At 43.6% G+C, this 26089-nt stretch overlaps 1 protein-coding gene across 1 annotated transcript in view; it reads right to left on the reverse strand.

Annotated features, from left to right (window-relative positions):
* Nucleotides 1-26089, reverse strand: part of NTRK2 (neurotrophic receptor tyrosine kinase 2) — a 252017-nt gene that overhangs the window by 11374 nt on the left and 214554 nt on the right. Inside the window, exon 17 of the mRNA XM_084834187.1 lies at nt 21348-21582. Coding sequence (XP_084690313.1) covers nt 21348-21582 — 235 coding nt within the window. The remainder of the gene's footprint in view (nt 1-21347; nt 21583-26089) is intronic.

A 26089-nucleotide genomic window follows, 5' to 3' on the forward strand; every position in this document is an offset into this window, starting at 1 on the left:
TTTAAGCATTTGTACTGTTGTGCTTGCATTGGCAGCTAAAGCTCCTCTCATTATTGTAAGAAAGAAAGAAAAATAACAATCCTGCTGTCATACATTAACTCTTCTTAATGAATAGGCATTTTGTACTAGAAATAGGCAAAGTGAGATCACCCTCTGGGCTTATTACACTGTCATTATCCTTAACAAACAGCTGAGAGAGTCACAAGTAAACCTACAGGGCCCTGGAGCCAGAGACAGGCTATCGAATGGTTGTAAGATGGAAGTCTGAGCTCAAATTCTCAGATAAGTCTATCACATTGTGCCACAAGCTGCATCTACAGAGTGGTGGTGATGTGCAGTTTGCATCTGGGAACCTAGGTTCAGACTTGTGGGATCTTACTAGAACCTCAAGACCAACCAGCCTGGCACAAAAGGGTGAAAGAATTCAGAGCCCAAGAATTTGTTTTCCATGCCAGAACAATGGAGCTTACAGGCCTTCCACACAAAAAGCCACTCCTGGGGCGGTATCCAATGCTGGCAGTCTGCAACGCTCATCAGGTTGTGCTAGCGGAATGACCACTAGTGCAACAGGAAGCTAGTGCTTCCTACACCAACCCTGGAAACTAGCTCTAATGTTTCTAGAATGGGACAGATAGGCAGAGCGGCCTATCATGAGCTCCACTGACTTGTTCTGTTCTAGAAATGCTAGTTTAGGCAAGTTTCCAGTTCCTGTAGCAAGCGCTAGCTTCCCATTGCACTAGTGGTCATTCCCGCTAGCACAACAGCGTCATTGGATGTTGCCCCTGATTATCCCAAGCATTCTTCATTTCAGCAATACTGGGGCTTGGGGGTATTAATTTTGTTGCTGCTATTGTTAAGCAATGGGAAGACAGAAATCCTTATTGATCTACCACAAGTCATCTAGATCTACCATCTGCCCACTCCTGACCTAAGACAAAGATCTAGCAAAAATTCATTTCTGAAAAATGGGGATACTATCAAGGCTTGTGTAACTATAACCTTGATATCAAAACAGCAGGAAAACAACAGCCATCCAAATATAATGACCTTTAAGCCTCCAAGAAGGGAGGGGGAAGTGCTCAAGAGATGTACAAGCTCTATATGCTCCACCTTCTTGGTAAATATTGGGGAAGGGTTTTTCTGAAGCTAGTTGGTGACAGACAAAGTAAGATTTCTGTGGGGCTTTTGATAGGCAACGAACAGCCTGATACAGGTCAGTGGGAAGTACACGGGGGGGCGGGGGGAATCAAAATTTTATCTTGTGAGCATGGATGTTGTTACTGTTGTATTTTGTCATGTGTTTTATTATTTTGTGATGGGCTTTTACTTTCTGACATTCAAAAGAAAAGAAAGGGTTCAGAGTTTGGACTTCTTCCCACTACTGAAGAAAGCTGACATCATAAAGAAGCTGAGATTTCTATCGACTTATTACTTCTATTCTTTAACAGATACACACCTTTGTATTTACTTAGTTACATTTACTTCATAATTAAATACATTTTCTTGTCGATAAGAAATTTCGGCTGTGTGTTTGGGCAGACCTCCAAATGTTTTCCCTGAGGGCTTTCTTTTCTAGTGCAAAGCAGCTGCGGGTGGCTTTGGGTTAAGTGGAGAGGGAAAGGGGACTGAATCCTTTCCTTATCCATTCAACATTTGCCCCCTCCCAATCTGGCTTCCTATCTATCATGGAAAAGATGCAGGTTTCCCATGTCTTTTACCCCTCAAGGAGAAAAGCGGTTGAATAGACAAATGGTTAGCAAGGAAAGCGTTCAACAACCCCTTCACCTCCTGCCAGATGATCACTCAGTCTGAAGCCACCTGGAATTAGTGATGGATTAATCTGTCTGCTTTGCTTTCTTCCATATTCAGTTCTGTCCCAAATATGAAGAAATATCAGAATTTTGGTAAATTCATATTAAAAATGAACTGAAACTAAATTCTCACCCATCTGTGCCAATCAAATTAAGTGGACAGGATCCAGCTTCCTTGTGCCACCTGTGAAATGGATATCACTGGCGGAATGGGATTTCTACATCCTCTCCTCCTCCCAACACTCCCCACGATCTCCAAATCTCCTCTGGAGGGTCCCCCAGCCCTCGGAAGCAGATTTAGAGAGTGCAGGAAAGGATACAGGTGTCTCATTCTGCCAGTGGTGTCCTGTTTTGCGGGCACAATGAGGAAGCTGGACCCAACCCAACAGATATAGCTATTCCCAGCATGGAGGGGACCATGCTGTACCTGCCTGCCATGTAGCAATTACAGATAAGGAGCTTGTCAGAAAAAAGAGGTGGCAGCCCTAAATCAGCACCACAAACTTGGTTGGATATACAGGGATTCAAACCAAGTATTTTAAAAGCTAACCATCCAAAGCCCTGGGCCTGGATGGATGAATCTGTTAGTTTTGGTTTCTCCCACACTCAGTTCTTTTTAGTCTCAAGTTCCATCCATCCTGAATATGAAGGAATTTGTGAATTTTGGGAAAGTCTTATTAAAAATGAACAGAAACAAAATTTTCACCCATCCCTATCTGGAACTGCTATGCACACAAAGAAAAGTTCCCCAGAAAAAGCAGTCAGAGAACTACACATTGTATCTCCCCTAGAACACACTACAGATTTCTTATTCATAAGTAAATGAATAAGATTTTCTTATTCATAAGTAAATGCATTTAATATAGATAGCAGAAGTGTAGTTCACTTACTGTGTTTCACTTACTTATGTTTTCACTTACTCTGACTGAAAGAAACCCATACTAAGACACAAATTAAGCATTATTAATTTTTATCAGAGTTGATTTGAGTAGGATGCTAAACTTATTACTTGAACTGAATAGAAGTAAGAATTTTAATATGCTCCCCAGTCAACGGAAATGATGGGCGCTGCTGAATCGTATGGCCATAATACGGAGAATTAAAGAAAACAAAAGGATTTGATATGCTGAATTTCAGAGTTCTGCTTCTGTGATACAAATAAGGAAACATGGCTGGTTACACAGAATACAGCAGGCGATGTAATGTCTATTTATTCTAATGTTTTGCCTGATCTCTCTGTAAGTAATGTCTCCACAGCATCTCAGTTAGTGATGGTGCGGACATTTGTAATTACCTGTCTCAGAACCCACCCTGTCCCTCTTGTAATGTTTGGCAGCATTTTGAAGCAAACATCACTTTTTCTTCACAAGTTAAAGGCCACACTTGGACAATCGTGTGGGACGAAAGAACCCATTGTGGGTTTCCCCCCCACACCAGTGTGTGCCTGTTGTGTGACCATGATTTGCATAATTACCAACAATGCAGCGTGGGTTGCCATGTCATTCGAACCCAGTGTGCAGTGCAGTGGAGGTGGCTTCGTGCCCACCCCATAACCCCTACTGCAAGCTGTGGGTTGTAGGGTGAATAGGAAGCCACCCCCACTGTGCCATGCACCGTTTTCAGACGACACAGCAACCCACGCTGCATCGTGGATAATTATGCAAATTGCGGTTGTGCGACCTTCCAAACCTGGTGTCTGGTTCAGATCTTAGACTGAGCTAGTGCCCCTGCTCCCTTCCCTGGCACCTTGAGCCCCACCATAGCAGCATGTCAGGCACCAGAGAGCCTGGGAAACATAGTTCTCCAGAATGGCTGACATCCATAGTATGGAGTCAGGAGCCTTGGAGAACTATGTTTTCAAGTCTCCCTGCTGTCTGGGGTACTGGTGTGACAGTGTTCTCGGCATCAGAAAGGGAGGGAAGCCTCATGTACAGAGGCCCCCTGTGAGACCTCACTGTTGATCCCATCACTGCTGCCCCACTTGTCTAGTAATTTCAGGGGAATGTCAGGGGCAGCAAGGCAGAGCTTAGAGGCTCAAAGGGAGCCTTGGGTGGAGGACCTCACTGCATTTCTGACGACATAATCAGGAGAGTGCACCAAGGTCTGAATTTAGAATTGGGCTACTGAGCCCAATTGAACTGAAGGCCGTTTGCCTATCCTTAATCTCAGTATTGAGAACATGAGAATGTTTTACCTTAAACTCACCAAGGATCTGAGGCACAAACAAAAATTAACTGTGTAGGTAACAGGCTGATCAGAGAATTAGGAGACTTGTTTTCTTTTTAGAGGAAAAGTTCCAGTGGTATTCTTTCCCACTGCTGTTAACTATACTAGCTGAGATGCAAACCAGTTATTACTGCGCCTTAAAATCGGCTACTGAGGCTAAGACTACAACTGATATTAAAATCAAACTGAACATTTTTTTCCTGGCTATTTACCCAGAGCCAGCAGAGAACCTCATTACTTCACTAGACAAGCTCAAGCATGAATGCTGAGAGGAGATTATGACATTCCTGAAGATGCCAAGAAGAGAAAAGTTACTGAGAGCTTGTTACTTCTAGCACTGCTATAGGTTTGGGTGCAGGGAGGAGGCTGTTGTTAGAAAATGTAAATTTACAGAAAAAGCATATGGAAACAGCCTCAGTCCTTGGAAGCTTACCAGTTTACGGGAGGGCTGACTACCATCTTTAAATCAAAACCACCTACATGTTCTGAGTCTGACACTCATATACAGGACCAGGTTTTTTAGATGCCCTCAAAATTAAAGGTATGAACTCTCATAGGAGGTGAATGAATGTTCCTTTTTTGTGGAGTTCTTTTATCAAGTAAGAATCTTTGAAGGGGAGATTTGTGATAAGCAAAACTGCAAAAGAGAAAAATAAAACAGGAATTTGAAGAGAAAGGAAGAGCTTTAAGTAGGAACAGCTAGCAACTAATGAAGGAAACAGAAAAGTTTTCTAGAAGTTGTGAAGAAAGCTGAACAGGAATTAGCCAGACTGGACATAAATCTGTGGATGTTGATGATAGAAGGCTAGAAGCCTCTGCCATCTATGATAATAAGAAAAGAGTAATGCAGGAGATCCTTTCCGTTTCAAACGTGGACAGCCAGGATATTTTAAAAGGCCCTGTGACAACCCTCCCAACTCCACTTTAGTTAGTTAGTTAGTTAGTTAGTTTAGGGCGCAATCCTATTCAGATAGGCAGCCGCCTATCCAATGCAGGGCAGGAGAAACGTGGAGGGGATCATTCCCTCTGTGCTTCTCCTGCCCTGCGTTTTCAGCTAGACAGCTGATTGTAGCTGTCTAGCGGAGCAGGGGAGGAGGCTGCTGTAGGACACATTGGATGTGTCGTACAGGAATTTCCGCCCTCCCCACCCTGGAACACCCTCCAGGAATTCTTCTTTTTGGCCACTCCACGCTCCTCTTGTGAGTGTGGAGCACAGGGCTGTTCCACACTGCCTCCAAGGCAGCGCGGAAGTGGGGGGAGGTTGGTTCTCCAGGAACTGACCTCAGAGCGTTGGCTCTGAGGTCAGTTCCTGGAAAACCAGGTATCCGATGGCCTTGTAGCTGCAGTCTAGCGGCCATAGGATTGCTCTGTTATTGTACTGCTATACTGCCTTATTGAAGCCAACCAAGGCAGCTTACAAAAAGTTCAGAAAATAAAAACCATAATAAAATTTTAAAAATAGTAAAACGTTAAAAAAAATCAACCTTAAAAACCACAACAATTTAAAAAGCCAAGTTTAAAGGATGTGGTTTGACCCCCTTCCTGAATGCAGAGAGTGTGGGGACCACTACAAAAGTGGGAGCAACACAGACAAAAGCCCTTTCCCATGAGCTCGACAAGCTGGCCTCTGTAAATGAGTGGGTCTCAAAAGGGGCTCTCCAGCTGATCTTAATAAATGAGCAGGTTCATACTGAGAAAGGCAGTCCCTCAGATAGCCACGCCCTAAGTCATTTAGGGCGCAATCCTATGCATGTTTAGACAGAAAGAAGTCTTACAACTCCCAGCATTCCCCAGCCAGTATGGCTGGCTGGGGAATGCTGGGAGTTGAAGGACCTTTTCCTGTCTAAACTTGCATAGGATGGTGCCCTTAGATCTTTAAAGATTAAACCCAACACCTTGAATTGAGCCCAGAAAACAATTGGCAATTAGTTCATCAACAACTCACAAGCACACCCTTGGATTATATACTGACTATAAAGGAGCTGAACAAAGCCAAGCAATCTGCCAGTGAGATCCTGAAATAAACCCAGCTGAAGAGAGTGCTAGAGATATAATCCAGACATTAGTAGGACATGTTCATGAAAAAGCTAGGTGTACCTCAATGAAGTGATGCAATCTTGATAGATCCAAATAATATGCATATGTGAGATCTTCTATCAAGAGCATCTATTTCATTTAAAGCTGTAACACACTTGAGACAGAAGGGGATGGAAGACAGATGGCTCCTTACTTAGAATGAATAACTGTAGAAATACAACGATCAAAGCTGTTAGTGGAATCAACAGAAGCCATGAGGCTCTAGCTCTTATATGTCCAGATCAGTACATAAACCCGGAAGTATCAGTTTGTCATAGGAACTAATAGGCTGACATATCTGACTGTAGAATACAATACAGAATTGAGTCCCAATTCCTTGGACAGAATTTTGTTTTCACTCTATTTGGCAACTGACAATTTAGAATGATGCCTCAAATGCAACTTCCATTTTTTACAGAATGATGGAACATGTCACGTACAACATGTATGACATGGACCTTAATTAAGTCATTGCATTTCTGGACGATTTAATTATTTTCTTAGTCACTGAAACAGATCATAAGGAGCACCTACTGAAGGTTTTGAAAAGACTCCAGCTGTTTCAGACTTCAAAGAAATACCTGCCACATTATCTCCTGTAAAGGAATATACCAAGATAAGGCTGATGCCATCACCACTTGGCCAGCACTCAACACAGAGAGCTCTGTAGGTTCTTGGGATTTATTGGACCTTATAGAAGATTTGTACAAAGGTATTCCATTATTGCAAGGCCACTTAATACCCTTCCAGATGGCAATCCGGAGGGGAATAAGGGAAATGAGGAACAATCTATTCAAAGTAGATGGGGTTATGTCAAGGGGCTTTTGAGACTCTAAAATGAAAACTGACTGCATCATCTGTCCTAGAATCTGCTGATCGGAGATTATCATAGATTATGCACAGAGATTCCATTATTACTGGCCAAGGAGCAGGACTATACCAAATACAAAGTGGGAAGTCCCATGTAATTGCTTATTCAAGCTGAGGACTGAGTCACAATAAACACATACCAATGCACATATTAACTTTCTAGCCTTGAGGAGGGCTGTTTGTGACGACTTTCTACATGGCAATGCATTCAAAATGGTGTTTGATAATCCATTTACATATGTCTTAAGAACAGTGAAATCAAATGCAAGATTATCCTACTGGACATAGGTGGATGGTGGCTTTGTCCTTATACAACACTGATACGGTTTATTTATCTGGCAAAGCCAACGTAGAAAGTGATGCTCTCTCATGGAGATTCAATGGTACTCTGTGAGATGAAGATAGAATAAAAGAGGCATTAAAAATGGCTATGATGTTTTCAAGCAAATCCGTGTGTTTGCATAGGGCAGAGGTGGGCAACTTGTGCCTCTCTAGATGGTTTGGGCTACAACTCCCATCAGCCTTAGCCAGCATAGCTGATGGTGAGGGATCATGGGAGTTGTAGGGCCACAAGTTGCCCATCCCTGGTACAGGGGAAGCATAGACCTCTACATATGTATGCTTCCCATATACAAACTTCCATGCTCATCACATGGACATAGGGCGGTGGGGCTGAAGAGCTGTATGACATTGGAGATAGGGTTAATGATGTGGCCTTGCTCCTTTTCTATACATGGAGACCCCTTCACACAGAAAACACTTGAAGGAGGCAATTATCTTTTCCCAAGAAAAATATTCAACTGGAGTTTAAATCAGCATCTGTATTTTCCCTAATGGGGCAAACAGAAGCTTTAGGTGTATATATGTGGAGGAGGGGAGGGGGAGGAAGGCTGATTTTGGAAGAAATGTGCATGGGGAAAGGGTTAATCTCCTGTTCCCTAGTGCCATCGGTCTGATACAATTTTCCCTCCTCCACCTCCAACTGTTGTTGTTTTAAAATAAAGCGAAGGGAGAACCAATCATGGATCTCCAATGTCTTAACTTGCCCTTAGTGTGAACACCAGGATTACAGACTCTGGCCACAACACAGAAAAGTTGAGCATGTTCAATTCCCATTTAAATCTTAATGGGACATAAGCATTTCAAGGGTTTGCTGAATTCTCACAGATTCCAACAGAGAGACAGCGAATACCGAACTTGAGGTTTATTGCACCCCAAGCCAAATTTTGGAAGAAGGAGGAAAAAACAAATAAGGTGGCAATCCTGTACCCATCTACCTGGGACTAAGCCCAATAGAACTCAATGAAACTTACTTCTGAGTAGATGTGTATACGATTGTGCTGCAAGTCAACTTTTAAGCCCAGTGCAAGCCTTGAAGGCAATTAAATTGCTGGTAATCAGTGGTTGGATTAACAGAGGGAAAAAGGTAACAGATTAATAACAGATGGTAGTAATGATACATGGGTCTCAAACAAAAAACAAAACTCCAGTTAAGAGCCCACTTTGTGACTCCCCCTAGCAAAATGTTTGAGAGTATTGATAAAATTGTTAATTCATATTTTAACTAGGATTTTTCACACACATGCGTGCACCCCCCCCCCAGATCGTCAATCCCGATTTCCATGATGATTAAATACTTGTTCTAGTTACTTCAGAAGGAAATTGTGAATTGAATGTTTCTTAAGCCCTGTTCAGGTGTTCAAGAGAATGTGTGAAGGCTTAAAGTGTGTGCTGGGATGGGACTATACATGCTGGCCATACCTAGAAAAGGATATTGTAGAGCTGGGAAAAGTGCAGAAAAGGACAACTAAAATGACCAAGGGGCTGGAGCAACTCCCCTGTGAGGAAAGGTTACAATAGCTGGGAATGTGGGAAAAGGCCCACAATGGGAAGAATGTCAGAAAAGTCCCTTGGAGAAAAGGCGAGTAAGGGGAGACAGGTGTATGGTGTGGAGAAAGTGGTTATGCATAGTGTGGAGAAAGTGGCTAGGGAAACATTTTTCTCCCTCTCTCATAATATTAGAACCCAGTGGCATCCCATGAACCTGATTGGTGGGAGATTCAGGACAGACAAAAAGAAGTCCTTCTTCACACAATGCATAGTTAAATTATGGAATTCACTACCACAAGATGTAGTGATGACCACCAACTTGGATGGCTTTAAAAGGGGATTGGACAAATTCATGGAAGATAAGGCTATCAATGGCTACTAGTCATGATGGCTACATGCTACCTCCAGTACAGGCAGTATCATGCCTATGTACACCAGTTACTGGGGAACATGAGCGGGAGAGGGCTGTTGCATTCATGACCTACTTGTGGGTTTCCTACAAGTAGCTGGTTGGCCACTGTATGAACAGAAGGCTGGACTCAATGGACCTTTGGTCTGATCCAGCATGGCTCTTACGTACTTATCTTACATTCACCCCACTACATCTCCAGGTGTGCTGGACCCACCCCCTCAGTTCATATCTTGGCATATTGAACCGGTAAGGTCTGAGTAGAAGATCTACTTGACTTGAATGCAAGTAGAACTTTCAGTGTGATTGGGAATCCTGAAAAGACAGCATCTGCAATTGCACGGAGAGTTCTCTTATCTATTTTGTTACATTTATATCCTGTCTTTCCTTCAAGGAGCCCAAGGCAGCATACATTGTCCTCCTCCTCTTCCTCCTCCTCCTCCTCCCACTTTATCCTCACAGCAACCCTGTGAGATAGGTTAGGCTGAGATTCAGTGATTGGCCCAAAGTCAACCATTGAGTTTCATCATGGCTGAGTGGGGACTTGAACCCAGGCTTCCCCAGTCCTAGTCCAACACTCTAACCACTACACCACACTGGCTCTGTTGAAGTGACTGTGAGTAGAGCTCCTGTTCAGACCGTGCCAATTTAACACAGCAAGGTCTAAACTGAGGGGGCAGGGCCCACAGATGTAGGGGCAGGTCAAGCACACATGGTCCCACTTCAGTACACACTTTTAAGCCCTTATGCGTTCTCTTGAATACCTGAACAGAGCTCATGTGGAAGGACAAACTGCACTGACTCTAACTGAGGATGCTTCCAGATAAGGCTTGTATTCTGCAACTGCATTGCCTCATTCATGGAATTTTATGGGGGAATCTAGAGCCCAGCCTTCTCCAGTCCAGTACCCTCCAAATGTGTAGGACTACAACTCCCAGCATCCACCCAGCCAGGCATGTTGGCTGAGGATCCTGGGGGTTGTAGTCCAATACATCTGGATTGCCCTAGGTTGGGGAAGGCTCTAGATACTGTCACCTTCAATTTGTAGCCCTCCTGTGTTTTCCTACTGCTTCTTCCATCTTTTCTCTTACCAGAAAAATCGGTTAAGAAAGAAAAGCTGTAAAAGCTGTAAAATGCCGTTTGATTGTTAGTAGGGGTGTCTGTCCCTGGGAAATCTGGTTCTTTTTTGGCTTGATGGAGTTCTGGGGCATGTACAACTCAGTTTGCGTCTGCAAGCCAAGTACCCTGAACTTTGGGAACATTTTTGTGCATTTTTTAAAGGTTCTGGAATTTGTGGCCGAATTTGCGCAGATTGCTCAGCCATGTGTGCAAATAGCAGACATACCCCCCCAATGCACTAAATTCCTGGAAAATCAGCAAACAGGACTGTCTTGCTGCAGATCAAGTTGGTCACTGCAGTGGGAACCAAAACAAAGTCGGGGCGGGGGGGCAAGCCTAGGAAAACTCATCAGTCTCTACTCTGCAGACATATTTCTCCCACATCCCTACTTGTTAGTGGTAGGACCCCTCCATTTGGAAGCACCCAGAACATTTGGCAAAACCAAACCAAACATGTACATGTCAGTGGGACTGCAGTCGCTTCTTGAGCAGAGGGTCCATAGCTCAAGTGGCAGAGCAGATGTTTTGCATATAGAAAGTTCCAGGTTCAATCCCTGGCACCCCTGGTTAAAAATGATCAGGAGGTAGGTGATGTGAAAGACTTTTGTCAGAGGCTATAGAGAGCCATTGCCAGTCAAAGCAGGCAATGATAGACTGGATAGGCAAATAGTTTGAGCCGGTATAAGATGGCTTTCTATATAACATTTTGCTTTTGCTGCTTAAAAATGGCAGACCTGTCAAAACTTTCTTCAATTTTCTCCTTTTTGTTACTGATGCCTGCCTTATTTTGTAGTTGCAGAATGAATGAATGTATAAAGTCATAATTTTAAACATTACTGAAGCAAATTCTAAAACGATCTGTGGTTTTAATTATTGTGAACCACTCAGAGAGCTTCTGCTATTGTGCGGTATAGAAATGTAATCTATATAAGAATACCTTAGTGTAATCATAGAATAGTAGAGTTGGAAGCCCCTTCATGGATCACTGCCTTGTTGTGGCGAAGGGGCTTGCGTAACTCAGTGAAGCCATAAGCTATGCCGTGCAGGGCCACCCAAGACGGACAGGTCATGGCAGAGAGTTCTGACAAAATGTGGTCCACTGGAGAAGGAAATGGCAACCCACTCCAGTATTCTTGCCAAGAAAACCCCATGGAACGTATCACAAGGCTAAAAGATATGACGCCGGAAGATGAGCCCCTCAGGTCGGAAGGTGTCCAATATGCTACTGGGGAAGAGCAGAGGGTATTTCCAAGTAGCGCCAGAAAGAGTGAAGCGGCTGGGCCAAACCCGAAAGGACACTCAGCTGTGGATGTGTCTGGTGGTGAAAATAAAATCCGATGCTGTAAAGAACAATGTTGTTTAGGAACCTGGAATGTCAGATCAATGAATCAAGGTAAGGTGGAGGTGGTCAAACAGGAGATGGCAAGATTGAACATCGACATCTTGGGAATCAGCGAACTAAAATGGACAGGCATGGGCGAATTTAATTCAGGTGACCATCATATCTACTATTGTGGGCAAGAATCCCTTAGAAGAAATGGAGTAGCACTCATAGTCAACAAAAGGGTGGGAAAAGCAGTACTGGGATACAATCTTAAAAATGATAGAATGATCTCAGTACGAATCCAAGGCAAACCATTCAACATCACAGTAATTCAAGTCTATGCCCCAACCACTGAGGCCGAAGAAGCTGAGGTTGATCGGTTCTATGAAGACCTCCAACACCTTCTAGAACTAACACCAAAAAAAGATGTCCTCTTCATCATAGGGGATTGGAATGCTAAAGTAGGAAGTCAAGAAATCACCGGGATAACAGGCAGGCATGGCCTTGGTGTACAAAATGAAGCAGGACAAAAGCTAATAGAGTTTTGCCAAGAGAACATGCTGATCATAGCAAACACTCTTTTCCAACAGCACAAGAGGCGACTCTACACATGGACGTCACCAGATGGTCAATATCGAAATCAGATTGATTATGTCCTTTGCAGCCAAAGATGGAGAAGCTCCATACAGTCAGTAAAAACAAGACCTGGAGCTGACTGTGGCTCAGATCATGAGCTGCTTCTTGCAAAATTTCGGCTTAAATTGAAGAACGTCGGGAAAACCACTTAACCGTTCAGGTATGACCTAAATCTTATCCCTGATGAATATTCAGTGGAGGTGAGGAATAGATTTCAGGGATTAGACCTGATAGACAGAGTGCCTGAGGAACTATGGACGGAGGTCCGTAATATTGTTCAGGAGGCAGCAACTCAATCCATCCCAAAGAAAAAGAAATGCAAGAAAGCCAAGTGGCTGTCTGATGAGGCTTTACAAGTAGCTGAGGAAAGAAGGGAAGCGAAAAGCAAGGGAGAAAGGGGAAGATATATGCAACTGAATGCAGAGTTCCAGAGAATAGCAAGGAGAGACAAGAAGGCCTTCTTAAATGAACAATGCAAAGAAATCGAGGAAAACAACAGAATGGGAAAGACTAGAGATCTCTTCAAGAAAATTGGAGATCTCAAGGGAACGTTTTGTGCAAAGACGGGCATGATAAAGGACAAAGAAGGCAGGGACCTAACAGAAGCAGATGAGATTAAGAAGAGGTGGCAAGGATACACAGAAGAACTATACAGGAAAGATCTGAATGTCCCTGATAGCCATGATAGTGCGGTCACTGAACTTGAGCCGGACATCCTAGAGAGTGAAGTCAAGTGGGCCTTAGGAAGCATTAGTAACAACAAAGCTAGCGGAGATGACAGTATTCCAGCCGAGCTATTTAAAATCCTCAAAGATGATGCTGTTAAAGTGCTGCATTCAATATGCCAACAAATCTGGAACACTCAACAGTGGCCACAAGACTGGAAAAGGTCAGTTTACATTCCAATTCCAAAGAAGGGCAACGCCAAAGAGTGTTCAAACTACCGCACCATTGCGCTCATTTCACATGCCAGCAAGGTGATGCTCAAAATCCTACAAGCTAGGCTTCAGCAGTATGCGAACCGAGAACTACCGGAAGTACAAGCTGGGTTTAGAAGAGGCAGAGGAACTAGAGATCAAATCGCCAACATTCGCTGCATCATGGAGAAAGCAAGAGAATTCCAGAAAAACGTCTATTTCTGCTTCATTGACTACGCTAAAGCCTTTGATTGTGTGGATCACAACAAACTGTGGCAAATTCTTAAAGTGATGGGAGTACCAGACCACCTTACCTGTCTCCTGAGAAACCTGTACGAGGGTCAAGAAGCAACAGTAAGAACCAGACATGGAACAACCGATTGGTTCAAAATTGGGAAAGGAGTACGACAAGGCTGCATATTGTCACCCTGCTTATTTAACTTATATGCAGAGTACATCATGAGAAATGCCGGGTTGGATGAATCAGAGGTCGGAATTAAGATTGCTGGGAGAATTATCAACAACCTCCGATATGCAGACGATACCACCCTAATGGCAGAAAGCGAAGAGGATCTCAAGAGCCTCTTGTTGAGGGTGAAAGAGGAGAGTGCAAAAGCTGGTTTGAAACGCAACATTAAAAAAACGAAGATCATGGCATCTGGCCCCATCACTTCCTGGCATATAGAAGGGGAAGAAATGGAAGCAGTGACAGATTTTACTTTCTTGGGCTCCAAGATCACCGCAGACGGTGACTGTAGCCATGAAATTAAAAGACGCTTGCTCCTTGGGAGGAAAGCTATGGCCAACCTAGACAGCATAGTAAGAAGCAGAGACATCACCTTGCCGACAAAGGTCCGTCTAATCAAAGCTATGGTTTTCCCAGTAGTAATGTATGGCTGTGAGAGCTGGACTATAAGGAAGGCTGAGCGCCGAAGAATTGATGCTTTCGAACTGTGGTGCTGGAGAAGACTCTTACGAGTCCCCTGGACTGCAAGGAGGTCAAATCAGTCCATCCTAAAGGAAATCAACCCTGAGTGCTCATTGGAAGGACAGATAATGAAGCTGAAGCTCCAATATTTTGGCCACGTAATGCGAAGAGAAAACTCCCTGGAAAAGACCCTGATGCTGGGAAAGACTGAAGGCAAAAGGAGAAGGGGACGGCAGAGGATGAGATGGCTAGATAGCATCACGGATGCAATGAATATGAACTTGAGCACGCTCCGGGAGAGAGCGCAGGACAGGAAGGCCTGGCGTGCTATGGTCCATGGGGTCACGAAGAGTCGGACACGACTGAACGACTGTACAACAGAGTTGGAAGGGGCCTACAAGGCCATCGAGTCCAACCCCCAAAGTAGTAATAATGCTTATTACTAGAGACCTACCAGCCCAATTTTGCTCATTTTTTTAAAACTGAAGCTTGAGGAATATAGATGTGCAGAAATTTTGAAACTTCAAAGAAGTTCAAAGCTCGAACTTTAGTAGTGAAACAGTATGTTAATTTGCTCCACACCAAACAGCCTCCTATTGCTATGTGGTTCAGTGCCAGTTTATTTGCTCCATGCCAAACAGCACCTGATCTGACATCACATGTTTTCGACCTCCATTACCTGCATCCTCTCACTTTCCTTTTTTCTGCTTTTGGGTTTGTTTTTTATTCATTTTGCTTCACAGGCAGGCTTCACAGGGTGCTGCTAGCCCTTGGATGGTTGCTAGGGGCGAGAGCCACACACCCTCCTCCATCAGATTGTATTGTTTCAAATAGGATGAATCAGAGAGCGAAGGGCTGCTGCTGCTCCTCCTTGATGCCTTGCGCGCAGGTGGGGTTAGTGTATTTGTGTGCATGTGTCTGTGTGTCAGCAAGAGAGGGAGTAGTGGGTAGGGTGCAAAACCGGTGCCATACTGAATGGCTCTGGCTCAGGGCAGGGCAGGTGAGAGAAGGGCACATTTTTTCTTCTCTCCTCTTCCCCATCTCACCTTTTGTTTTTCAGGCCCAGGTGAAGGTGGGGGTGGGGCTTCTTGGGTGAGGGACTGGAACACCCCCTTTCCCTGCTACAGAGGAGGGGTGGATCTGTCTATGCTTTCATGTAATGGGAGGAGGCTCTTATTGGAAGGAGGGAAATTAATTGTGTGGGTGAATGAGAGGGAGGGAGGTGGGCTGGAAGTCCCCGTTTGCTATGGCAGGGGGAGGCTTGCTTTAATGCAGTGGAAAGAGGTCATATTATTGGGGTGCTCACTGAAGGGAAGCTGCTGCGGGTTTTAATTGGAAAACTGAGAGAGGAAGAGGGAGCAAAAGAAGGAAATGCCCCCTGAAAATTGTTCTAGTCTCAAGGAAAATGGTCAAACATATTTTCATCCAATCATTCCGAGACTATACTAACACCCATGGAAATGTGGGCTTTACACTAGTAAATAAAGAAATAAATAAGCAGGTAGCTAAAATCACTCCAATTTGATCCAAAGTAAAATAGTGACAACACATAGCAAAACCACAGTTGTTCAATCCGCTTGAAAAATATGCTAATTTGGGTGTCAGACTGTAAGATGGGGAAACCCCAAGTCTTAAAGGAATTAAGACTGTTGGTAGCAAAACATCTCAGGCCACCAGCAAAAGAAGGCAAGGCCTCCAGCTAGTGCCCCTATTCCAGCAGAGTGATTGCACCAGTAAGGAGATTGCAAACTTACAGCCAGATCTTACACACATTTATTCAGATACAAGTGCTGCTGTGCTCAATAGGGTCTCTCCTTGCTTTGCACACTTGGAGAAGGGAAAGGACTTGCTTTGCAGCACATGAAATGACTCTACAACCAGAAATGCAGAGCAAGTGATTGAGAAAGGAGGGGCACCCTAACACATTACCCACTTTCCCCTGGGACAATTCCTCCCACCCAGCCTCAATAGCACATTTTCCTGTCCACACCTGCTGAAAAATTGCACTGCTTTTCTGCTGTTTCCCTCCTTGTTGTTGTTGTTTGTAGTTAGAAAAAAGATGGATTTAGCAGTGGGAAAACACAGGCATATTACACATAAATCATGACGTCACCTGGACTTTCCTCTGTAAAATTCCCCGAATGAGGCAGGACAATTGCACAATGAAAGTTTCGTCCGGAACCACGCCTTTGGGTTTATTTGTATATTTTGTTAGCTGCTTTGAGCGAGTCCTTTTTGGTTGGGGGTTAGGAGTGGGAAAGTGGGATACAACAGGATGAAGGGTAGGCATAGTTGAGCACCTGCCAAGGGCCCACACTCCAGCAGAGGCCCACTGACAAGAGCACCCTGGACTTGCTCCTCCTCTTCAGCATTGCAACCTGCTTGTTCACGTGCCTCTTGCTCTGGCCCAGACAGAGCAAGAGGCAGGTGGTGGTGAAAAGGAGGAGCAGCAGATGCCACTGCCTACCTGTTTCCTGACTCTCTGTCTGTCAAGCAAGGAATCGGTAGCAGTGATGAGAAAGAGGAAGCGGAGCAAGAGCAGCTGGTGACAATGGTGGTGAGAAGGTCGACTCATCGAGGGCGGGGGGGCATTGCGGGGGTCTTGTCCAACCAGCACTGCATATGTCCTTCGTATCTCAGGCTGAAGTTGCTTGGCTTTTGAAAACAACTATCATTTGACTACGTGTTGGTTTTCTACGCTGGTTAATTAAACTACATTTCTATTCTCTCTGCACTACTATTCCAGGTAGGCTCTAAACAAACAAACAACCAAAGCCTGTGTAGCTAACACCATGCAGCAGCACAACATGCCAATTATCCAAAGGTTATCTCTCTCCACAGTTGTCCCTGCAGCATCTCTTAATAGCTGTGCCAACACCATGCGGAATAACAGTAACAATCCAACGGAGCGCAAGAGGATGGACCTATTTTCATTGTAAACAGGCAAACAGCAGACCATAATCTTGGAAGCAAACAAATATCTCAGCAAATCAATGCAGGCATCATGGAGTTCCAGTTTCTAACTCATTAATAAAGATGATTATGTAGGCACTGGGAATCACCAAATTCTTCTCCGCTGTGCCTTGCAGAGCTAAGAGGTGCACAGACGAGGCAAATGAACAGCTGATACGTCAGTGGCAGAGTACACCATTCAAGCTTGCTGTATATTGTAGCATCTTTTATTGTTGATTTATCATACTTAGTCACCAGGTTTTCCTAAATATGCTGTCCTATGTACCAGACCTGTCTCTTGCCATCCAAGATGGTAATTATATTTAGGCACAATTCCGTTTGGCTAGTTATTGCTAATCCAAACCTGCCTGGCCAGAACAGCATCTCTGTGCTTACAAAGGAGCCTGATTATGCATTCTGCTTGGGTGGAGAGGGATGGGAGGTTGGGCTAGCAACTGAACCCACAATAGCCTTGTCCTGTCTCTTGGGCTGGCATCATGCAAAGTCACTGGCCCAGGGGACAGGGGGTTAAATCCAACAGCGTGCTGAGCAGAAGTCGGCCAGCACAGTGGGCCTTCCTCTCTCTTGCCTTTCCCTTGTAGCCTTCTGCATTACTCAGAAATCTGCTCCAGGGGATTTCCCAGCCCTTCAGAGCAGATGATGAGGGTGTGCAGGGGCTGCGGGGGGAGGGACCATCCCCTTCAGTTCCACTGATGGAACTACTTCCATCAGCGGAATGCTACTGTTGGATTCAACTAGGATGTATGAGAAATTAGTTGTAGTTTGTTTTTGATCAGAATTTACCCAGTTCGCACGACCCGGAACTGACAATCTGTGGTCGAAATCTGTACATCTGTTCTAGAAGTATGGCCAATACGGTAGTGGCCTGTTATCCACCAAGGTCTGCGTTGGCTCCCTTGTTTCTCTCACACTCATACTGCGGCCACAACCAGTCATAAGTATTCTAGGCAGCTGATTTGGAATCTTTTTGCCTTGAAGGAACCCTTCCTATATTGGCTTGTCTGCTGAGGGATGCATGAATATTTGTAGCGGAGCCCTGTCGTGCTGCAAAGGACTTTGGGGCTTCCCTCCTGGGCCTCACCGTTGCTTCGTGTGGACCCTGGAACAGTCCAGTGCATGCAGTTGTCCACTGCAGGGGAAGAAGAATGTAATGTAATGCAGGTGAGAAGAAAGGTGTAACGCATTGCATGCACTGTACATGTAATTACATTCATGTAATGTAATGTAATGTAATGTAATGTAATGTAGTCCAGTGCATGCAACTGTCCATTGCAGGGGAAGATCAGAAGTGACAGGCAAGCTGCCTTTTACAGAAGCTCATCTTTCATTATTATTTTTCCCAGTGAAGAATCCTAGATTTCCCTTAGAAACATGGTCTGAAAATCATGGCCCTTGGAAGATGTATTTCAAGGACTTCACTTGATCACAGTTTCACTAAGACTCATCTTGAACAGTGCGACTAGCCTTGACGTGAAAGGTGTGCTGGTAGATGGAAGGAAGAGCTCTATTCCCTTTCCTGCCCTTAATCATAACACATGTGACACTGAAGCTATGATCCTTTAGGCAATATTGTCTGGCTGAATGACAAATATCAGACAAGAGTCAAGTGTAAAAATATGCACTCTGAAGAAATAGTGGGCAGTGTTCTATGTTGCTCACATGCCAACAGGACCCATCAGTAGCGCAACGGGGGCACTGGTGATAGTTAAAGAAACTTGAACCGAGCAGAAACGCGAGCTTCCAGAATGGGGCAGGTCAACGGAGCTCATGTAAGGAATCTCCACGGACCTGTCCTGATCTGGAAATGAGCATTTCCACTTGTTCCTGGGGTTTATGAGGCAGTGACTCTGCATTGTGCAAGTTGTGGGTCCTGTTCGAGCCACACAATCAGCGAGAATATTGTTGGATATTGCTCAATAGATGTCAACTGTTGAAACTTTGCAGATGCTAAACTGGTTAATGACAATCTTTTTCCATGCTGAAATCATGCAACTGCACATCAGTCAGCCTTCTCCATCCCATGTTCACTCATACAATGTGATGTCATTTTTGTATAGTAATGATGAACTAGCTTGGAAGGCTACAGTTCCAGAGCACAGCAGATGACAGAAATCTAGTTCAGATGTTTCCTAATTGCTAGGTCTGAAGGAAGAAACAGACAATGCAAACCAAAATAAAAGTGTTCTTCTCGGCTCTTAATTAAAACAGCTGCATGAAAATAAATACTGTTCTTGTGTGTAACTTCCTCTGCCTTGCCACTAACCACATGTAATGATTCACTTTTGAAGCAACCTCTTGCAGAGAAGAGAGCTCCTCAAAATAGGTTCTGTCCTATAGAGTCATGCCACTAAATACAGAACGAGCTGACAGAGATGGTGAAACAGGGTGACCATAATGCCACATGAACTCGGCCATTCATTTATATGTGATCAAAACCACATGCCGTTAGCTCGTTGCTTTACAATAACTGCAGCCACTTGCCTCATTAAAGCAAATAACAACAAAGAAAGCGATAAATAATGGGTTTGCATCGGGGCTTTGATCTTTTGCAAAATCTTTTATATGTTTAACAAATTGGTTCATAAGCAATGACCTCATCTCCCCCACAATTAGCTCAGAATTCAGACAAATATGCAAAGACAGATCTAGCAAGTTAGACATTCTGAGACAGAGATGAGGCAGTAAATATTAATACCAGCACCATCCAGCCTATTAAAACAGGGATGCAGAACTTTGGCCCGGGGGCTAAATCTGGCCTGCCTGGGGTCCCAATCCAGCCCCAACTCCAGAAGGTCACACCCCCTTTTGCCAGCCCCACCCTCTTCCCTTGACCACTGATCATTTGGTGGTTTCCCGGCTTTTGTGAAGTCCCCCCTGCTCCGTTCTAAAAGTTGCAATGCCTCTCCCAAGGCTTAGTTACTGGCAGTCTGAGCTTTAAACTAAAATATGCTGGCATTTTGGCCCTTCCCCCTTTACTTTTCGCCTCATCCCATTTTTGCTTTGGACCCACCAGTGGAATGTGGCCCCCAAGAGCTTCTCCAGAACAGAATTCAGCCCTCAGGCTGAAAGAGGTCCAACACCCCTGCATTAAAAGGAGGAATGACTTACTGTCAACTGTGGAGCATTCCCCGAACTGAGATTTTTCTCCAGGAAGGCCTAGTTTCTCAGAGACTTAAGAGTAGATATGATGGCTGTGAATTTTAGGCAACTTTCATAAAATCAACGTGACAGTTCAAACTGAGCAATAATCATTCCTTGAGAATGCCTTTTCCTTATTCAGGCCAAGCAAGCCTGTCAATTGGCTCTCAACCCACAGAGGTACCTTGTAAACTACTTATAAGAAAGAAAAGAAATGATTGCTCAAAGGGAGATCTAGCTTTTCAATATATAAAAACTCACAACTAGTGTGCTGGGTCAGCACAGTGGTCCAATAGGTCAGCGCACAGATTGCCCAAGGAAATTCATACAAAGGCAAGCTGCTAATATATAAACCCTGCTATTGTTCCCCAGCATACGGTAGTTAGGCGTATATACTCTGTGGCCATGGAAGACCTCCTGACATCAGGTTGGCTCCATTTCCACTGAGTTTTACACAGGCAGTAAAAACTATACTGTTTTGTCAGGCCCTTGATGGGTTTTAATATTGTTTTGGGCTTGTTTTAAAGAATGTTTTGTTTCTGTTTTTATTCTGTTGAAATTTTATTGTGTTATTGTATTGTTTTAAATTGGATATTGTTTTGAGGGCTGCAGTGGGCAGAAATAAAATAAATTTAACGTAATAAAATAAATAAATCTGCATTTCTGGACAGCATACTCAGCTAACAATCGCCACTCAAATTTGTCTCAGGTTGTTTTTTTTTTAAAGCCATTTATGCAACTACTCATCACGAAGTGTATAATATACAATCTGTATTATATTTCAGCTTTACAGAGGGAAAGATGAGTCTAACAGTTAATGAATTGCCCTATGGCCCTCAATTGAATTATGACTGAGTAGGGATTTTAATCTAGGTCTCCCAGATAAAAATTGAGTACTATACCCACTGGAGCACTCAGCATGATATATTTCCCAAAGTATCCACCCTTGATGCTTTAAACTCAACCCTACTAATATTTCTGCTTTGTAGATTCATAACAGGAACATATTCATCTTACAAAAACAGTGTCCATAGCTGCAACAAAGATGGCAGACCAGAGCCATTGGTATTGAAAGCAACGATATTCCTACCCTGTAGTAATCTGTGCTATACACATCTCTTGACATGCCAAAATCTCCAATCTTCACCAGTAGGTTTTCACCAACTAGGCAATTCCGAGTGGCGAGGTCACGATGCACGAAGTGCTGTGATGCCAAGTAAACCATGCCGGCTGCAATCTGCTGAGCAATATGTAACATCTGTGACTGGGTTAGCTCAGCTAGACGATTGCCTTCTGCCATGAGAACTGCATCAGGTCCATGTGCCCTACATGGAATACATGAGAATTGTACATTTTCTGTGAACTGGAGATAGTCTTATAGTCTGAAAGACTCATGCATGCAGATAAACACTCTCTTAACAGTAAGGAAAGAGCCATAGGAGCAGTGGAGGCTGGTGGCTCCGATGTCAGTGGGGCAGTGAATGTGCTCTGGGTTTCAGTCAGATCCAATCAGAACTCTAAAGGAGCTATCCAAGGTGTTTTGCAATGCAAAACACCTCGGATAGCTCCTTTAGAGCTCTGACTGGCTCTGGCTGAAACCTGGAGCAGATTCACTGCTCCGCTGACATCGGAGCCACCAGCCTCCACTGCATATGAGAAATTAAGATTCAAGCACCACAGTATTGTTAATGCATTTTTGCTCTGAAGATTCCATGCCTTAAAATGTCTTCATTCCTTTCTGAATGTATATCTCCTCCTAGTCACATCCACAGTCCTTTTCCAGATTTGCAGTTGAATGATGCACAGCAATATCATGAGAACATCAAGTTCTGAATTGACGAATAGACCATGTCCCTACAAATGAAAAGGGCTTGCTGATCTTTGCTATTGTCAATTAGGGCCAGACCTGCAGTTAACCAGGTCTGGCCCTAGTCACAAACTCTATGGGCAGTATCCAAGGAGACACTACTGCTAATAGAAATTAGGTTGCGTTAGCATAAATTACCTCTAGTGCAACACAACAGTGCTTGCCGACAAACTGGATACTGACAGATCCACCCCTCCTCTGTAGCAGGGAAAGGGGGTGTTCCAGTCCCTCACCCAAATTAAGCAAGTTAGCATACATTCACTTCTATTTCTATATTTTTGCATCAGCAAAATATCAAGTGGTTATTTGGGGTGAGGAAGAGAAGGAACTTGAACAGCAGAAGACAATGAAAAAAGATATGAGAATCACAGGACATTGCTGATCTATAAAGGCAAGGGTGGGGCAAGAAGGTTTGTTGGGCTGACATCCCACCCTCTGCCTGCTTGAAGTTGTGTGATATCACTACTGATTTCTGAGCCATAAGCAGATGCTTCTTTCACATATTAAAGCTTTCCTTTACAATCATGGAAGCTAGAAAGATTTCTATAAAATAACAGCTGACTCTGACTTTGAAAATGAAAGTGGAGTTTCTCCGAATTTTGAGAAAGTCAATAGCCAAAGGTCAAATTCTTGTGGTAGGGTGGTGGAAACAGGACTGGCTTGCCAACAAATGTCCAAGGTCAGCATGTGAAGCGGCCAAACAAATGTCCAAGGTCAGCATGTGAAGAATGTTCTGTTAGTAGTGCAAATCTGAAAGGTGTATAGCTGGAAGGGTACACAGAATGGAATGTGCCGATTGAACTACAGCAGCATTTCATGTGAGCTAACTGGCATGGCCATACCATGACACTGCAAATCAGATACAGTCTCATTCAAATATTAGGTGCATACAGTTGCACAGATGCAGAAGGGTCCATAGTGGCTGAAATGCCTTTAAGAGGGCACATTGCTCAGTCCTTCTGGTCATGTCTCCCTCCTACAACATCCAGCCCTACCTATTCCAGTTTTATGCAAGCATGCATCTTGAAATGGTGGCTGTTCCTGGAGAAATGATACCATCCCCATTTTATTGTGTTGTCGTGACAACCTGGATCAGCTTGCGACACCCACAAAAACGCACATTGTGAAGCTGTGCTGCTTCTGGAGTCATTGCACATCATCATATATAGTCTGTAAATAAGCTACTAAGATTTGACTAACATCCACGATCATTATTTTTACCTAAACTTGCATTTTGGGGGGTTAAATTACTGGTGTTTCTTTTTTCATTTCTGTCTAATTTCTATCTATAACTGAACACAACTGTACATGACTGTAACATTTATTTTGTTGCTCTGGTGCATCTTTATGTTCCCCTCAGCCTAAATGCTACACTCAGGAACAGGAAGGCATCCTGACCTTCAGATCCTAACCGGCACCTTGAGACTGTACTGCAGGAAGCAAGCGCTGAAGGACATACCGGGGAGGGGAGAGGGCGGTTAAGCTGCGAGGGTTTACTTTTTCATGGCAGCCTTGGGGGGCGCTGCAGGGCAAGAAATAAATGTGTCTTCATCACTTCATGATTATGTGCACTCTTTCATCTACATCACATGCTGTGTCAAATGGCAGAAGAATGGCAGATTTAAGCTCAGGTTCAAGAGATTGTTTTTACTGAGGAATTCTGTGTCCTACATAAAAGAAATAACTAACTTTGTGATAAAAAAAACACGTATTTCTGTAGCACAATAATTCCAAATGAAATTCCAAAGGCAGAAAACAAAACAGTATCAGAAAAAACAAATGAACGAGTCTTCAAATGCTATTAAATGGGTGCAATTATGATTAATTTTTAATGTGTGCATTCAATTGTGGGAGGCTGTCCCTTTGCAATAATCCACAACACACCTATTAGCAGCATCTGTCTATAAATAGTACAGATATCTTTCTAAGAGTGCAGTGGATACTTACTCTGGGTGAGTAAGAACCATAGAAGGTAGTGGTATATACTTCCAAGTAAACATTAGGATGCAAGGAAGTCATTCTCTCTGTAAAAATGGTTCATGCCCTGCTAAACACACACTGCCTATTTTGTCCCCGTGATCACAGTTTAGGCAGCCTGGTTCTCTATGATGGGTGCTTGCAAAACAAGGCAATATGGCAGCAAAGGAGAGTCCAGTGTATGGATATGCTAATGTTATTTCCCATCAAGAATTCTGAAAGACCTACTGTGGAAGAGAAGCATTCCTCTGACGGGCAGTTAATGTGCAAAAGGGAGGAAGTGGCATCACAGAGGAAAGCCCTGCCCCCCCCAACCTATGTCTATTCATTAGACTGCAGAGTCCTTACATGCATACAAACTACATGAGTAGACTTATACATGTGATCGGGGACCCTACTTTCTGCTGAAGATTAGTAATCATGGATCACTAATCACTGCTTAAGGGAAAGCCAAGCCCTTATAGCTTCTTGCTGAGGGAAAGGAAGGTAGCTCTTGGTTCTTCAAAATGACAAAGAACTCAGAATATGGAAGATCTGAGGAAAGGAATAATTTGCCAGTATTTAGGAATCTCAGAAATTAAATATCCTTTGAAACTGAAGACCTAATTTCAAAACAATTCATGAAGGCATCTCTTGGAATGTGACATCAGCTACTGTGCCAAATCACAGGGTCCATGCAATTTGCTTACAGGCAATCCTATGAACTCAAGCTAGAGAGTTTTGGATCATGGGATTTGAGAACAGCCCACCAGATTTTAAGAATGTGTCCTATTTTGATAGTATGTTTACATGTGGCTGAATGCAAAACAGTCACTCACAGCAGTTGATACCTACATTTCTAAGGGTGATTGGATATCTGTAGCACAGTTTTTTTCTCATGCATCTTCCCTTTCCCATAATTTGCAGAACTACACTCAATTTCTAATGAATGTAGGTAGCAATGTTAGGGGAGCAAACCCCAAAATATATGTATGAAAAAATGTAGCTCTCCTTATGGATTCCAGTGAAGATGGTAAATGATAGCACCAAATGAATCTTCCCAACCTATATTAAAGCTGTAAGCCTATAAGCATGTGCCTGGAAGTAAGCCCCATTGAACTTAGTGGGACTTACTTCTGAGTAGATATGTATAGAATTGCTTTGTCAAACAGCAACTGAATCTCAGTGTGGGCAGATTAATTCTATACAGTTTTATAGAATTTTTAATTCTATAGTTTTAAATGTTTTAAATCCCAGTTTTAAATGGGATGGAAGTTGCTCTCCGTGTTTCTTTGAACAGAAATGCAACTCATAAACAAGAAACTCAAATAAAATGTCAGCTTGCTCAGGGTCTAAATCCTACCTCTTGTGTACTGAAAGCCTCTTCTGGCCCTAGCCTGCGCTCTAAATCTTTAATAGAGAACAGGAATGTCCCTCCTATTAGGCAGAGTGAAGCAACTGCTTCAGGTGGCAGCTGCTAAAGAGCAGCAGTGACAGCCCCCTAGCCGATCCGCTCTTGGAGGACAGAGCTGTGTGTGCCATGCAGCATGTCCTGCACTTGCTAAACTGCCAGGCTACCCTCAGGTAATGAGGTAAGATTCAGCTGCTGCTCCAGTCGGCTTCTGTACATGGAATGAAGGGGACGTCATCTTGTCTTGAAGGGGGTGCCATCTTGTTTTTTGGCTCATGCAGCAGAATGAATTGGGCTTGCCTTGATGAGAAACTGGTGAACTGATTAAACTTGATGAGAAACTGGTGAACTGATTAAACTTAGTGGAAACTGATCTTATACTGCTTAGAATTTCGAGTTTGCTCTTCTTCTAAAAGAAAGCTGACACTTTCAGAGTGTTGTGCTAGCTACTATATTCTTTATCTGAGGCATGATGCCATGCAGATTAGCCTAGAATAGTTCACAGACTGAAACAACTTCATATTTGGCAGAGTTCCTTTTTAGGTGAATATAGAAAGCTGTGTTATGTCAGGTCAGACTATTTGTCCATCTGGCCCAG

Source organism: Heloderma suspectum, chromosome 2 (genome assembly GCF_057233095.1).
Source record: "Heloderma suspectum isolate Gila_16-S chromosome 2, 16-S_ref, whole genome shotgun sequence".
In the NCBI taxonomy this organism is placed as follows: domain Eukaryota; kingdom Metazoa; phylum Chordata; class Lepidosauria; order Squamata; family Helodermatidae; genus Heloderma; species Heloderma suspectum.